The following is a 17078-nucleotide window of genomic DNA, read 5'->3' on the forward strand; positions in this document are numbered from 1 at the left end:
TTCATTTCATTTCTATGAGCCTTGTGTGCCAAATAGAAAGCATACATTTCCTTTATAAAGAGCATGTACTCTTTTTGTATTTATAGAATGATTTTGCTTTTAGTAGGTGGGAAAAAACATTAATTTGATTTGATGGGTACTTCCTGTAAGTTCTAGTTTCCAATGAGAGTCAGAGCCCTATCATGACCCCTTCAAAGTCTCTCAACAAACCAAACATCACAGGTGCATAGAGGGCATAGTGTTGGCAGACAGTCCTGACAGAGGTGTGGTTAGATGGCGTGCTACAGCACAAAAGTGAAAGTGTCAAGTGCAGGTAAGCCCAGACAATGATGTTTACTTCCAATAATTATATTATTATTAAATAGAAGGAATTATTATAGAAGAATTATTATATAGATTATTATATAGAAGAAAAAAAGTGCACATTGAACTCCATTTACATCATGCGAAGCTGACTTGCTTCATAGTATGCCTTTTATGTATCCGCCATTCCTCTAGGTACAAATTTGTGGTCAGAATTTTAATTTAATGTTTTATTTGCACATTTCTATTTTTTCACACAGCCTACACACTTGTGTTTTATTGACTATAATCCTGTCATTATCTGGTAATTGATTTAATCAGTTTTCTACTCTTGTATTTGAGTACTAATTTTTCTAGTGTTTAGTATAAAAAATTTTAGTATGGAAAATATTTAGTATTCAGTGCATTGCTAAAAAAATATTAGTGAAATTGGGGGTGGCATCGTGGCTTTAAAGGGCATAAGAACTTAAGGATAGTACTCATTACATAAATTGCTTGATAGTTTTTCAGAAAATGATTTTAGTCTGCCCAGCAACTTATCAAAGCAATGTTTAAAAGAATTTGGAGTTTATTAAAAAATATATATAGTCTTTGATGGTAGGTGAATAATTAAACAAAGTTAATGTCATTTTTAGTCTCATACTTTTGTCTTTTTGAGGCGGGGGAGGGGGGATCCTGGGGTTGGAACCCAGAACCTCTCATGGGAGTCAAATGTCTGTCACTGAGCTGCACCCCCAGCCCCTAGGCTCATATTTTTGACCAGGAACAACAGATGTTGCTGAAAATGCTTACCTAAAATTGTCAATTTTGATAAAGGTTGTAGAGTTGAAATGGCGGCCTGAGGGATGAAGAAAAAAGACTATTCCGGCAATTAGGAGGTGACATGGGAGAATATACTGTCATAGGAAAGGAAGAGGCGAGGGGAAGGGAAACAGGACGACACATAAATGAAGTGAATATGGTTCACTGGGTGTTGGAGAAGACCAAAGGCACGGTGTCAGGGTGCAGCTGAGGGAAGCCTGCAGGAAGACCAAGGAAGTTTGAAACCAATGCTGGACAGAAGAGCGCAGCTGCAGAAGTAAAACCTGTGGGTCGTGGGGAGGTGGCCATGAAAGAAGGTCTCTCCCACCTCCTGTCCCTCAAAGTCAACAGAAGAGGACAAGTTTAGGAAACTTAATTGGAGACACCTGAATGTTTTAGCCTTGGTGTTCTTTCAGTAACATTCTAACTAGAGCTGTGCAGAAATGACAGAAATACCTTCTCATGCAATTAATTACTGTGATGAATACGAATGAAAAATGATGGGTAACATGTTCTCTTTTTCTCTCCAGATGGTGGATTTTTCCAGCAATCAAATCTCTGAAATGTGTAATTTGTCGGCATACCATGCTCTCACTAAACTGATTTTGGATAGTATCCTTTGAATGAGTAAAGGGGAAAATTTGGTTAATAGCTACTAGTAGCTCCATCAAAGAATGTGTAGCAGATTAGATGGAATAATAGCAGATGTGTAATTTACTAGAGATGTGACTCGTTTCAATGATTAAAACTTGATATGCACAAAATGAATAAAGATATTTTATTTACTAAGGAATAAAACTGCAAGTTAGAGCTTTCCAAGAGCATACTCTTGAGAAGTAAGGTAGTCCTTCTGAGGATTGTAGGCTTATTCTTAATTCCAGAGCCAGAGTGAATGAATTTCTTCAAATTTTCTTAAATTTGTGCCCAGTTTTATATAAATTCAGCATTTGAAAATCCAGATATTTTCATAAGGAAAATTAGTGGTATTTATTTTACAAGAGAATTCAAATTAGATTTCCTTTAAATAAAGCAAACCCTTCTAGTTTGCAGGGCTGAGGATCAAACCTGGCCTTGAGTATGCTAGGCAAGGGCTCTACCTTTGAGCTATGCCCCCAACCCCTCTAGTATATTTAAATATGCTTTCACCAAAAACAAAACAAAACAAAAAAACCTTTTGATTTACAACCAACTTTGGGAGCATACCTCTTGCATGAATCAGGCTCCCAAGCAGACAGAACTCCTAAAGTTCTAAAGCAACTTCTGGGACCTAACAGGTTAGTTAATTGGAGATCTGTGAGTTTAATGAGCTTGAGCTTCTTCCTTACACCAGAGACCGATGTTCTCTGGGTAATAAGGGAGCAGTGACTTCTCTCTAGGTATCTTTCTACCCACCTGAGGTTCTTCAGGACAGAATGGAGCATGAGTTGATTGCCCCTGGGTACCTCATTCCAGGGATATGGCAGCAGCTTGTTTGTATTAAGGCTGAGATTACAGAAGGTATATTTTTTTGAAAACATATTTTGTAAAGAAACCTTTTATTCATATATCATGGAATGCTAGAGCGTAGTCCCATCCCTTTAGAACTTGTATGTGACAACAAGCAATAAATGGACGTTGAGATGTGCTCTTGACATGAGCGTGCTCTCCTGATTGTAGCCTAATAGAGAAATCAAATAGTGATCCAAATGGAATGTTCCATTGACAAATTAGAAATACCCATTAGCAGTATGTCTCCATAAAACCTTCATTTAATGCTTGAGTATCATATGTATTAAATTTTCAAAGAAAATGAGTCTGACAGCTTAGAAGCCATGTGGCTAAGAAATCCAGTCATCTCAGGCCATATGGAAGCATGCTTCCCAGGGAGACTAGAGTCAGCATCACCTGCAATGTCTTAGTAGGTTCTTGGGCTCCACCCCAGAATTATACAAACATAGCCTGTATTTGAACAGATGCCCAGACAATTTGAGTGTACACTAAAGCCTGAGAGGCATTGGTCTAGAAATCAGCTTCCTTCCTAAACTCCTGCCTTCCAGAAGGGCCTCAGCATCCAGAGCCCCTTCCCAGCCTTCAGGGTACCCAGACATGACAGTGTGGAGTTTGATATGGAAAGCACTGTTTTCCCCCAAATCATTCTTTATGTGCAGTCTGGAATTGTCAGAGAAAATAACTTCCTATTATTCTGGAGTCAAAATGGGGAACACATATTAAAGCATGAGAATCTTAAATTTCCATTTAGATTTCCATGTAATAAAATTAAAGTATTATGACTCTGTAAATGTCAACTTTCATAAAGAAAGGAGTTATTTTTTGTTGTTGTTGTTTTTGTTTAACTTTACATCAGAAGTAGCAATTGAGTTTTATCACTGAAACACATCAACTATATTTACCAATCAAAATCCAGAATATGGGCATCTGATTAAAGCATAGCATGGCACCATGAGTCACCTGGTTTGAAAAAAAAATGCAAAGTAGTCAAAACAAACTACTCTTCATGGACTACTAATGAAATAAACTTAAATTTATCTTATAGTTTTGGAAAGCTAGTAGGCTGTTTTCTAAACAGTACTCGATTTTATGCCTCTTGTTCTTTCACTAATCATATTGCACATGGTGCAGGTGGTGGGGCTTTATAAGTTTGGAAGTTGAAACTAAAATATGCATTTGGTAAGATTATAGATTAATCTATTTGGAGGAGAAATGAACCAGATTAGATTATTTCTTAAATGACTAAACTACTTTGAGATTAAAAAGATAATTTTGTTTTATGGTAGTACATTTGAAAACTTAGATGAAATGGACAAATGCCCAGAAATTATTTTAAGTCAAAACATTCATTTGGAATTAGAAACCCCAAGTAGTCCTATAGCTATAAAAGTAATTCATTAAAAACATAGTTCTTACAAATTAAAATTAATTAGATTAAAAATCTTCCTACAAAAACATTTCACTTTACCCATAATTTTAAGAATAGACCTTCCAATAATGAATAATTTCTTTCAAACATTAAAAATAGAAAGCGTATTCACAATTCATTCTGATGAGGTACGTTGATCGCCACTCCAGACAAGGAATTACAAGAGAAAGGAAAAGGACAGCCTTATTTCAACTGTGATATAAATGTAGAAATCCTAAACAAATTAGTAGCACCTGAATTTGATAAAGTATTAAAAATGATGATCAGCTGTGAACATGAGTTTATCTTAGGAATGTAAGAGTAGTTTAATATTAGAAAATCTATAAATTAACTAAGTATATTAACAGATTAAGGAAAATAAGCCTTATAGTCCTTAAAGAAGCTGAATAGATAAGTAAAATTTAATAAAACACAGCACTTATTCACAATAAAACTCCCAGTAAACTAGTAACAGGGGCTTTTCTTGTTACAAAATGTCTACAAAAATGTTTCAAACTTTATCCTAGTTGGTCGATTGGGGATCCTATGCATTCTTCTTTAAAATTGGGAACAAGGCAAGGATATCCACCATTGCAACTTTTACCCCTTGTTGTTTTGGAGGTCTTAGCCAATACCCTAAACCAAGGGAAAGAAATTAGATGTATAAAATTGAGACTGAAAAAAAATAAGTCATTCTTTGCAAATGACATGTATAGCTACAGAGAATATAAACAAGAGCTTGCACTTTTTTTTAATTTTTTTTATTGGTTGTTCACAACATTACAAAGCTCTTGACATATCATATTTCATACATTAGATTGAAGTGGGTTATGAACCCCCAATTTTACCCCAAATGCAGATTGCAGAATCACATCGGTTACACATCCACAATTTTACATAATGCCCTATTAGTAATTGTTGTATTCTGCTACCTTTAAGAGCTTGCACTTGAAATAATAGTTTTGAGAGTTCAGTGAGGTGGCTAGATTTGACTTCAATAAACAGAAAACAATCACATTTCTCTTTATCAGAAGCAAGGAATTGGAAAACACAAAGAGACACCACTTATAAGAGCAAAGACATGAATCTTATTAAGGATAAATAAGTGTGGGGGGGTTCATAATAAAACTTTCTTGAAGGGTATTGAAGATTTATAGAGAAATATATCCAATGACCCTGGATAAGAAGATGTGCAAAGATGTAAAATGAATCTTATAGAAAACAAATTAGATAAGCCTTATTTTCTTTCAAAGGAATGAAACTGAAAACTACTTGACATTGTATTATATCCATTTCATTGGCAAAATTTAAGAAATCTAAAAATACCAAGCAAGTGTTGGAGAACAGCACTCTCCATATCAAACTCCACACTGTCATGTCTGAGTACCCTGAAGGCTGGGAAGGGGCTCTGGATGCTGAGGCCCTTCTGGAAGGCAGGGGATTAGGAAGGAAGCTGATTTCTAGACCAATGCTTCTCAGGCTTTAGTGTCCACTCAAATTGTCTGGGCATCTGTTCAAATACAGGCTATGTTATACAGAACATGGGGAGCAAGAGGATTTGTTTTTTACCTTGTTAGTAGGTATGACATCTCTGAAAAATAACTTCGAATTATCTCATAAAGTTGAACATCCAAATTCACTATGACCTAACACTTTCATTCCTCATATGCAAAGTTTAGCATGCACCTGGAGACGTGTGTAAGAATGTCCATACTGATATTGCTCATCATAGCAAAAATTGGAACAATCCAAATGTTCATTGATAATGGAAAGCACAAATTATACTGTATTCTCACAATAACATATCATACAGTAGTTACAATGAGTAAAATATACCTCCGTGAAGCAATAAAGATGAATCTTGATAAAAACAAATATAATTTAGGTATGAAACTACAGGGAGGAGGAAAGGGAAGAGGAAAGAGACAATCCAGCATAATGATGATCTCTGCCAGATCTCAGATACAGGATTCAACAGGAACAGTGTGCAGAGGCAGGTTTTAGTTGTTGCTGGTGTTCTACTCTTGGGCTGGGATGAGAGTAGTTTCATGAATGTTCATTTTATGTGTGTGTGTGTGGCTTCAGGTTGAACCCAGGGCCTCAAGCCTGCTAGGCAGGTGCTCTACAACTGAGCTACATCCTACCCCCTATTATTTTTGGAAGAATATAAAAGGCCATCCATGGCCAATAATAAATCAAGTATTAAGATTAACTTAATTAGCTTAATTCTATATAAAAATTTAAGAACCCCAAATATCTGAATTAATTTAGTTGAGAATAATGATCTAAATCATCAGTTAAACAAGCTAGTGATACTGACAATGTGATTATAGTAGATTATATCAATAACTCAGAGTGAATTGTAAACTCTAAAGGCTCAATTTTAAAATTTAACTTATTTTAGGCTATTTTGTCCTAACTTTTAACTGATGGATAACTGATGATTAATTGATAATCACCCTAAATTGCAAGATAGAAATTTTGCTAAGGTAAAGTAGATGTACTTATTATTATATAAGGTTACAGTTTATTTTTTTACCTGTAAGCATTGAGTGGTTATTGATTAGGCTGCATTTTAGGATTATGGATCATGGAATTTAAAAAAATGATTCATAGAGATTTAAATCTAGATAGGATTTTAGAGATCATCTAGTGCTTACCATTATTTTATTTATATATTTAATGAAAAAGGAGTCTGAGACTCATTGAGGGTCAAGAACTTGCCCAGAATCATCTGGTAAATGCTTGAACTGAGATTAGTCTTCAGAATTCAGTTGTTTTTCCCATGTTGCAATCTGCTGAGTAATTATTACCTTTATTCCATAGCTATTTACATCATACGCATGTTTCTTTTCTTAGATTCACTCCTATCGTAAAGCTCATTTTTCACTGGTAAGGTGATGTAGATCTTTCAGGATTAGTTTTGATTAAAGCCATCATTGTGGTCTTCTCCACTAAGAGAATTGTGATGGATTTCCTACGTATTTCTCAGTAACTGTTTTCTGTACACCTGAACCATATTTTATGATTGTAGACAAATGAATAAGAGCAAATACTGAACTAGTGAATAATTCATGTCAAGCATTTGAGAAGTACTGACAGAACTGCCAAAATGTAAAAATATATTGTTGGGATTTTTCCCTCCTTGTAAAGTTATGCTAAAGTGCTACCGGGTTCTCCACTCGGTTTCCACAAGGATCTAAAATTCCCCTGCAAGAGATTTATTCACAGAATGGCAATTCTCTCTTACCTGATACCATCTTTTAAAATTATAATATACCTAAGAGGATTAGCCCAGTAAGCTAATTCATTGTAATAGTTTAGTGATTTATCAGATTATTCCTTTTCTTATCAGAAACTCCTAAGACCTAAGAAAGAACATGAAAGAATAATGTTAGGAAGAAGGGCAAGTTACATTCTGTGAAGGTTCTTAAAATAAGAAAGCAGGAGATTGAAGAGATAAAGGTGCTCCTGAAAGCAAACTGCCAACCAAGAGCTCTCTCAGGCCCAGTCTGGCATGTGGACTGTTACTGTTGTTGGCAGCCAGGTGTGATGTGACTGTTAGAATAATTAGAGGGGCACTGGAATACCACTGCTATAAGTACAGTCACACTAAAGTATCCATGGGGCATTGGTTTCAGAACCCCCCTCAGACACCAAAATTTATAGATGCTCGAATCCCTTATGTACAGTGGCCTAGTGTTTGCCTATAGTCTAGGCACATGCACCTGTAATTTTAATTCATCCCTAGAATACTTATAATACTCAACAGTTGTTCTGTATTATTGAGAATAAAGCAATGAAGGAAGTCTATACTTACAATGTAATTTTGTTTTTATACAATATTTTCAACCCTTGGCTGGTGGAATATGAGGACGTGGACCCTGTGTGTTTGGTGGGCCAGCTGTGCTCTTTACACAACAACCTGACTAATTTCCAGTGCCTGGAGTGAAGAATTAGGAAACTGGAGGAGATAGTTTTTCTGAGATGATCATATTTCTGAGCAGAGATGTTTAGTCAGTGCCTTACTCTTTCTCCCAGGACTGTGAGGGATGGTGGTGAGACCTGCAGGAGCCATGCTGGATTGAAGTAAGACATCTGCGTTCCTCTTTCTTTCTATCCTTACAGGACTTACTGGAGAACTTGATAGGAAGCTGGGTGTACCAAGGGGGCTGTGGTATCCTCGAATGTCTGGGAAAATGACTGTGGACCCAATAAACAAACTTTCAGTTCCTAATATCAGGATTCATGTCTTCTAGTTTTCTGATCCTTGCCTGTTTCCCATGGGACCCTACCCAGCTACTCATAAGCACCTGTATTGCTCTGCGATGATTCAGAAAGCATCTTCATCTTGGTTATAAAAGAGCTACCAGGACACTAGTGCTCCTGAAATAGCTAAAGAAGGTGGCCACTTGAAGTTTCATAGCCTATTTTTTTGTTGTCAAAGATTACCTCTTTAAAGAGTATTTTATTTCATCTGTAGCTGTGTGAGATAGTTTAATTTCCTCTTTCCTATATTTTATATCTATCTTTTGTTATAATTCATATTTTCAAATATCTGGTCTTTATTCTAGTTTTAGAATAATTATTTGAACAGCACAAAGAAATCAGAAGCAGAAAAGATAGTGTTTGTGAGCACAAATATCTATGTGTGAGAATGTTCTAGCTGGAGCTTCTTGGAAGTCAATCTGAAAATACATATTGACCTCACAGAGCTGGATTTCAGCCCAAAGATTGAATCTGAAACCAGTGAGGAAAACCTAGGAATTTCTGTATATTTAGCAACATATTCTTATCTAGTTTCCTTATTGACCTTTTTCTCTGGCCTAGCTCTTTTTTGATTTAATCCCATCCTTGAATCTCCCGTTTCCATGCTATTGGCCAAGAGGTGCAGGACAAGATTCCTTGGCCTCATGTGATTGTAATTTAGTAAATGAGATCAGTGCCTTATAAGTCTGAGGTATGGCTCATTGACATCCTAACATTTGGCCTAATGGCAACTTGATGTCCCCATTTTACAAATGAAAAATCTGAGCAGAGTGCAGTGAATTCACAAAACCAGTAAATCCTAGAGTTAGGATAATTCCAAGTCATCTGAGGCAAAACATGTCTTTATGATATTTATGATCCCTTCCTTCCTATCTACAAAGTTCTCTGTTTTCCAATGGATGGAAGAGGATAGCAAGGGGTTAGAAGTTGAACAGAAAAGGGCTTGAGAAAGATATGGCTCCTCTAGAATGGATACCAAGAAGTGGATGTGCTGTGACGTATTTGCAAGTATGATAGGCATTACCAGCTTGCCTGCAGAGTGGCTCTATCATAACAGACCCACTCATCCGGTAATGTAAAAATCTGTGTTCCTCAAAATCTTTTATTTTATGATATTTGCTAATCGGACAGTGAAGAATGGCATCTTGGTTTGCATTCTCCTGACTTCAGGTGAAGTAGAACATCTTTTTATATGTTTATTAGTCACTTGGGTATTATTTTCTGGAAATTGCTTGATCATATTCTTTGTCCATATTGTATTGAGTTGTTTGTCCTCCCCCCACTAGATTTGTGGTAATATTTTATGTATCCTAGGTAGTAGTCTTTTATCTGTCACACGTAGTGTGAATTTGCCCCCCTAGGCTATCCTTTCTACTTGCTTGTATAATTAAAAAGTAATAAAAAAATAAGAAAATGAGGATTATCAAAAATAAAACTTGAGATATCAGTGTAATGTGAATGTTTAAGAGAAAGGAAAAGAAAAAACTATGGAATATGGAGTTATATCCTAAAGAATAGGATTTAGGGCTGGAGTTTAGGGCTGGCTCAGCAGTAGAGCACTTGCCTAACACGTGCAAGGCCCTGGGTTCGATCCTCAGTACCACGTAAAATTAATAAATAAAATAAAGGTATTTTGTCCAACTACAACTAAAAAAAATATTAAAAAAAGAATAGGGTTTAGAAAGTAATAGGAAAGCAAAATGGATTTTAAAAAATACACTGCCAAGTAAGAAAGCTCCTGGTCCATTCCAGAACAATTGAGAGAATTGGAGAACATGGGAGAAATGGAGAACCCTCAATGGGTTATAATGGAGATGAAATAGGATAAGTAGGTTTTGTGAAGGGTCTTAAATGTCAGTGAGCACTTTGAAATTCATCCTAAGAGAATTTTTAAATTGAAATAAGATATCCAATCAACATTTTGAAAAAATTAACCTTTGACTACAGTGTGTAGGGGACTTAAAGGCAGGAATGATGAATATAGCAGTAGTGTTGGAGGTGAGTGTTGAAGGTGGGTTCAGTTGGCAGAGGAGTGAATAAAAAGGCAGGGAATGATGAAAGAGACATTTTAAGGCAAAAATGCCAGGTCTTAGTGATTAATGGGATGTCATGCCGATTATGAATAGCTGAGAACTGGTGATGTCAAGGCTACTTGAAAGGGAACACTGAGCTTGGATGAGGCAATGACATTAAATCCTGGAACTGATAAGAGAGACTGAGCTGGTGACTTTGCGATTGCAGCTTTAGCCCGGGGCCTACAAGGAGGGGACACAAGATAAAATGTGACATTTTAGCAATAAATGTAATAAATTTAATTGACAGAAGAAAGCCGAGTTTACGCCTCTTTTATTTTAAAGGGAGAAACCAATACAAGCAGAAAGGGATGTCCCTCTCTGTGCCAGGTTCTAGTCTTTGAGCCACCCATTTGCCACAGAGGGCATGTCCCAGGCTGTCATTCTAGTTACAGAGATGAAAAACCTTGGCACCTGTGCCCTCTTCAGGGCCACCCCACATTCAGAAGTTCTAGCTGGGGGAAAGCACATAGCTTCTCCTGGAGATCATTAACCAACCAAGGGAAGACGTGGCCAAGGAGGCAGCTCTGAAACTGGGAGTTCTTTTATACCATTTGAATGAGTCACATATGAATGCAAATACTACTGAGCATTTTTTAAACTTTTAATTTCATATAGAATGCCATATGAAAAATATATCTCAGGATCTAGTGTTCATCTTATATTGGGCATATAATCTTTATTTCAACTGTTGTCTGATTTTTCTAGTGATGATTTAACACTAATTCTTTTTATCTTCAAAATGCTTTCAATGACATTTTCCTTAAATTGTTGTGATATACAGACAATGAGATAGAGGAAATTAGAGGACTAGATATGTGCAGTAGCCTCACCCACCTTAGTTTGTCCAACAACAGGATCATGACAATTAGTGGCTTAAACTCATTACCCATCAAAATACTTTGTCTGGTAAGTGTCATTCTTTGTAGAAGTAGCAATTAATGCTTAATAAATCTATGAATTATGACTACTTAGAATTTTTCAAGTAGATAAAGAGCCAGTTCCTTCATGAAATGCCATTGTCTTCTCCTTGTTTGCTTCATTCCATATCTGGGCTCTGTGTGTGTGTGTGTGTGTGTGTGTGTGTGTGTGTGTGTGTATGTGTGTGAGTGTATATGTGCACATGCATGCAATATTGATAATCCATGAAAATGTAAAATGATTTTCTAATTTGCTAACCAACTTTTTAAAAAGATTTACTTTATATACTGGGAAAGAAAGATGTATTTTATCAGTTATGAAAAAGTATTTAACAGTATTTTATTTGGGAAAATAATATTAAACCTTATTTAAGCATAGTAGTTATTGTGGTTCACACTTTATCGCCTTCAAATGAACTGTATGATGTTTCTAGGCATTGAACTTTGGTTGTCCTTTTATATTAGTACATTCTAGTCTCTCATTCTAGAAAATCAGAAATCATGCTGACAATAACAGAACAATTCCAACCAGAATGTTCAATTTGATTGGTTTTTCCCATGGAGAGCATCCTTTTTAAGCCATATGACATGCAGTGTGACTATGATTCAGTGAAAATAGAGTTCATTTACCAAAAACATCAGCAGGATCATGGTAGTCCCAGAGATATACATGATATCTTAAAAATAACACTATAGCTCACTAATGTGGGGTGCCCATAATACTGTTTGTTGGCATATCCAGATTTCTTTTGCTTCCTTTCCTCCTCCCTCCTACCCTTAGATGGCTTTGCTGTTCTTTGTTTCATGTGTCACAGGGTGGGCAGGAAGCACTTCCAGCCGTGGAGCTTGTAGCTTATCAATTTTGTATGTGAACTGTCCCACAGGAGGATGTTGAACTGTTGTCTGAAATGACATCTTGGGCTATCTGCAGATTTTTGACATATGAGATATACTATTCCTGTCTTATTAACCACAGATCACTGAAGGTTGCCTTTGTGAAAACTTCCCTTGCCCTGAGCTTAGAGCATCTCTACAGTGAGTTAGGTGAGGGTAAATACTAACATTCTAGAATCAGACAAAAGGTTTAATAATTTACCTGGGACTTCATGTTTTCTGCCTACTAGGGTTTGTTCACAAAGCATATGAAAATGAATTTGATAAATGGTATTGAAAATTTTAAATTCAAAAAGAAAGTCATGTTTCAAAGTTATGATCATCTGAAGGATTATTAGCAATATTGTACTACTCATTTCCTAGATTCTTAGAATCTTTTCCTTTTCTATGCATATCTCATCTGCATTAACATTCCCACTATTTTTAAGTGGAACTTTAAGTGGAAAGAGATATGGAAGGAAATGAGAATCGAATCCATTATTGAGAATGACACACAACACTTTCATCCTCAGAGTTTGTTTCATTAACTACATAAATAATCCATGTTGACAGGTCTGTCTCAACCAGTTTTTAGAAAAAGCATGAAGTATTTATATTTTTCTGCAAATAGATCAATCCAACTCCAGCTCCCATCACCCAAAATGAGCTACAAAATATACAACATGCTATCTTTTATTGTCCTTAAAATTTTGAGAATAAGAAAGTTTACTTTTTCTATTTTTAAAAAGTTTTATACCGTATGGGGCTGGGGTTGTGGCTCAACGGTAGAGCGTTCACCTAGCCGTGCAAAGCCCTGGGTTCAATCCTCAACACCACATAAAAATAAATAAAATAGAAGTATTGTGTCCAACTGCAACTAAAAAATAAATATTTAAAAATAGATTTATACCATAAAATGACACATATTTACTTCTACCATTTTTAATGCTTTTGTTTTTAATTCATGGAATCAGAAAACCAGTTGCTTTTGTTACTATTGAAAAGAATTCATTTTATAGCTTAGAGCTAATTCTCAAACTTCGACTTTTTTGATAAATGTAAAAGTTGAAAAGTGGAAAATGTGGTTCGCTAATGGGCTGTTCTGTCACCCAGCTTTTCTTAGCAAGTAATGACAGCACATTCCACACTTAAGAGCCACTTGGTTTTTCCCTCCCAAATCGATAGACTAAGAATGTTTTTTACTTATTTAAGAAGATAGCTTTTCTCTAAAAGTGTTATCTTTGCTAATCATCACAAAACAAGCAGGAAGAACCATCCATGCAGAAGCTGCTGTCCCTTTCTAGTGGGAGGGTCAGTTTTTCAGCGGTGGGTAAAGGCTTTGACTAGCTGACGCTCACTTCAGAAATTTTGCAATTCTGAAATTTTCTCAGTTCTGGTTTCTTTTATGACCACAGGCTATCTAATTAAATTTTTCTATGCATCACTCTGCTCATATCATCTACCACTTTGAAAGCCATCAGAGACACTGGGAAGAAGAATTACGGTCTATCTAACATATCGAAAGCTCTTCAAAGTTCTTTGGGGGAAAATGCATTGTATATAAATTTGATGTGTGGGCATTTTTTGAATAGGATATTGAGGTCTTATTTCAATACATTAAATTTATATGGATGTGATACTAAGCTTAGTTTTTTTCTTTCCTTTTTCTATTATGCTTTTTATAACTTTTTTGAAGTGTGAACAGAAGGAAATTTGATTTCATTTTGGCAAATGGGATTATGAATATTTTTCCTTTCCATTATTGCATTTTTAAAACATAAAAATAAAAAGAATAGTACAATAAGCCCTCATGCACTTTAACAGCTTTATAGATTATTAACATCCTATTAACATGTTTTAAGGAGTCATAGAATTACATTAATGAACACAAATCCAACTCATTATTGAAGTGAAGTTTTATGAAAAATAGGATGACAATGAGCTTTTGCTATTAAATGTACCAGGAAACCCATATTAGTGAAAATATTGTAGGTGGAAAAAAAATGCAGAGAACTTGTAGAGAAGCCACCTAGAGAAAAGGAAATCACATGGCAGAGTCCCTGGGACTAAAAAGAAAGAAAACCAAACCATCCCAGCATCCCAGCTGAGTCAAGTCCCAACCAATATGCCAGATGAATGCAGCAAGCCCAGCAGAAGAACCACTAGAATTTCATTTTTTAAATGCTCATTAAAAGTTTTGAAAGTTTAAGGATGGGTACAGTAGGTCATTCACTGAACCTCAAAATTACTCTTTATTATAATTTTCAACTCAAACTAAAATTTTAATTTTACTTTATTATACTATTTCTTATACCTAAAGGCTAAAGAAGTCAAGAAACAAAGAATGTGTTGGAAAACATACAAGAAAATATAATTATTATTTTTTGGGGGGAGGAGTACCAGGGAATGAACTCAGGGGCACTAGATCACTGAGTCACACCCCAACCCTATTTAGTATTTTATTTAGAGACAAGGTCTCACTGAGTTGCTTAGCACCTCACTTTTTGCTGAGGTTTGCTTTGAATTCATGATCCTCCTGTCTCAGCCTCCCAAGCCTCTGGGATTATAGACAGGTGTGTGCCACTGCACCCAGCAAGAAAATAGAATTATTTTTATCCCTCTTGTTATTATGAGTACATGGAGTTTGGGAAAGAAAATATTTGAGTATGAAATCTTTGTTATAGTCTGACTGAGAAGATACTCATGTGTGAATTATTGAAGAACTTAGTTTGCTACCTGTCATTGCATAACAGGCCACCTCAATTGTAATGACTTGGAGAAATAACTTGGATTAGCTGACAGTTCCCTAGTGTGAGCTGGGTTCTGCAGGGTGGTTCTTCTGCTGGGCTTACTGCATTCACCTGGCATATTGGTTGGGACTTGACTCAGCTGGGATGCTGGGATGGCTAAGTTTTCTTTCTTTTTAGTCCCAGGGACTCTGCCATGTGATTTCCTTTTCTCTAGGTGGCCTGTCTTCAAGTTCTCTGCAATAGAGTAGCTGGAATTTTTACATGATATCTCAGGGCCCCCCCAAACCCAAAGCAAAGCTTTCCAGCCTTCTAAGTCTTAAGCTTGAAACTGGCACACTTTTGTCGTACTCTTTTGGCTATGGGAAGTTATAGGCTAGCCTAGATTTAAGAAAAGGGAATTGTACACAGTATGAATTACTAGAGACAAGATTCATTGGAGGCCACCAAAGCAGCACACTACCACTGCCTTTGTGGTCTGATGTTATTATATTTAGAGTATTTCTGAAAACAAAGTATATTCTAGAGGTTTATTGTGATAGGTTGAAAGAATTGTATTTAGTTTGTATTTCTCGAGATCCAGATGGAGTTATACTGCCATTAGGCTTAAGCTGTGCAGTTACAAGCTCATATTACCTACCTTTTGTCTTTCCTATTGATTGAATACTCGTCTTTAAAATGAAGATGATATATTCCAATCTTTCAGTTGAAAAACTAGGATTACTCTCTGGGGTGTTTCAAAGAGTAAATGATGAAAATATGTATGTGGGGTGCGAAGAATGACTTCCTGTTTTTCTTTCTTTCTTTTCTTTTCTTTTCTTTTTTTTAAAGAAGATTTGGGGAAGTATCCAAAATAAAAATTTGCTATTACAACTTTTTAGAATTTAGAAGAATTTAAAATATTACATATATTTTGTTCCTTTTAGAGCAATAACTGCATTGAGACCATCACGGGTTTAGAGAATCTGAAAGCCCTGCAGAACCTAGATCTGTCCCATAATCAGATATGCAGCCTCCAAGGCCTAGAGAATCATGACCTCCTGGAAGTGATCAACCTGGAGGATAATAAGGTAAGGTGCTCCCAAGTCTTGGTGTCTGCATCTACCTAAGAAGACACATTAGAGAGTTAACACAGACACCCTTTATTGGCTTTTCAAGACCTGTCACATGAAATGCCAGTTTAGAAATGTTATTCTAGCAAATTTATTAGAGCAGTAGTTCCAGAAGTACTGTTTTTTAAAATAAATATTTACAGTTCATGAGTTTTGAAAAGTTGATGCTTACTAATTGCACTGTTTAAACTGCGATCATGTGTGTATAATTTTCTGGAGTAAATGTGCTCATGCAAAATTTTGTGTAGAAAGATGGCATTAGAAATATCTGAACTGTCAGATCAAGGGGAGTGGAGTATGAGACTAGCCTCAGGCTGGTATTACTCTTGCCTACATTCAAAGAGAAGACTGTGCCAGTATTATGTCAGAGGAGGGACTTGGGAGATGTTGGCTGTTATGGTTTGGATGTGAGGTGTCCCACAAAAGCTCACGTGTGAGACTGTGCAAGAAAGTTCAGAGGAGAAATGATTGGGTTGTGAGAGTCTTAACCCAATCAGTGAATTAATCCTCTGATAGAGATTAAGTGAGTGGTAACTGAAGAGGTTTTGTGTGGCTAAAGGAGGTGGGAATTGGAGATGTCCCTATATAATTTGCATCTGGAGAATGGAGTCTCTCTCTTTCTCTGCTTCTGGAACATCATGTGAGATGCTTCCCTTTGCCACACTCTTCCACCATGATGCCTGCCTCATCTTGAGCTCTGAGGAATGGAGCCAGCTGTCTGTGGACTGGGACCTCTGAAACTCTGAACCGTTAAATAACTCTTTCTTCCTCTACAGTAGATCTGGTCGGGTCTTTCAGTTGCAGCAGTTTTTGAAAAAGCTGACCAAAACATTGGCCAAAGCATATAACATTCTGGTTTGATAGAAGGAATAAATTCAAAAGATCTATTGCACAGCATAGTTACTAAAATTAATAATAATATATCATATTTTTGAAAAATGCCAAGATGGTAGATTTTAAGTGTTTTCTACCATAAACAATAACTTGGTGAGGTAATACATATGTTAATCAGCTAGATTTAGCCATTTGACAATTTATATATATTTCAAAACATCATGTTACACATGATGGATACATATAATTTT

The 17078-nt window shown here is 36.0% G+C and overlaps 1 protein-coding gene across 1 annotated transcript in view; it reads left to right on the top strand.

Moving 5' to 3' along the window:
- Nucleotides 1-17078, top strand: part of LRGUK (leucine rich repeats and guanylate kinase domain containing) — a gene marked incomplete at both ends in the record, with an annotated part of 103416 nt that overhangs the window by 13274 nt on the left and 73064 nt on the right. Inside the window, 3 exons of the mRNA XM_081283316.1 lie at nucleotides 1635-1716; nucleotides 11126-11250; nucleotides 15808-15951. Of these exons, the coding sequence (XP_081139442.1) occupies nucleotides 1635-1716; nucleotides 11126-11250; nucleotides 15808-15951 (351 nt within the window). The remainder of the gene's footprint in view (nucleotides 1-1634; nucleotides 1717-11125; nucleotides 11251-15807; nucleotides 15952-17078) is intronic.

The sequence above is a fragment of the Spermophilus citellus genome (genome assembly GCF_964194105.1).
Source record: "Spermophilus citellus genome assembly, chromosome: 3".
In the NCBI taxonomy this organism is placed as follows: Eukaryota; Metazoa; Chordata; class Mammalia; order Rodentia; family Sciuridae; genus Spermophilus; species Spermophilus citellus.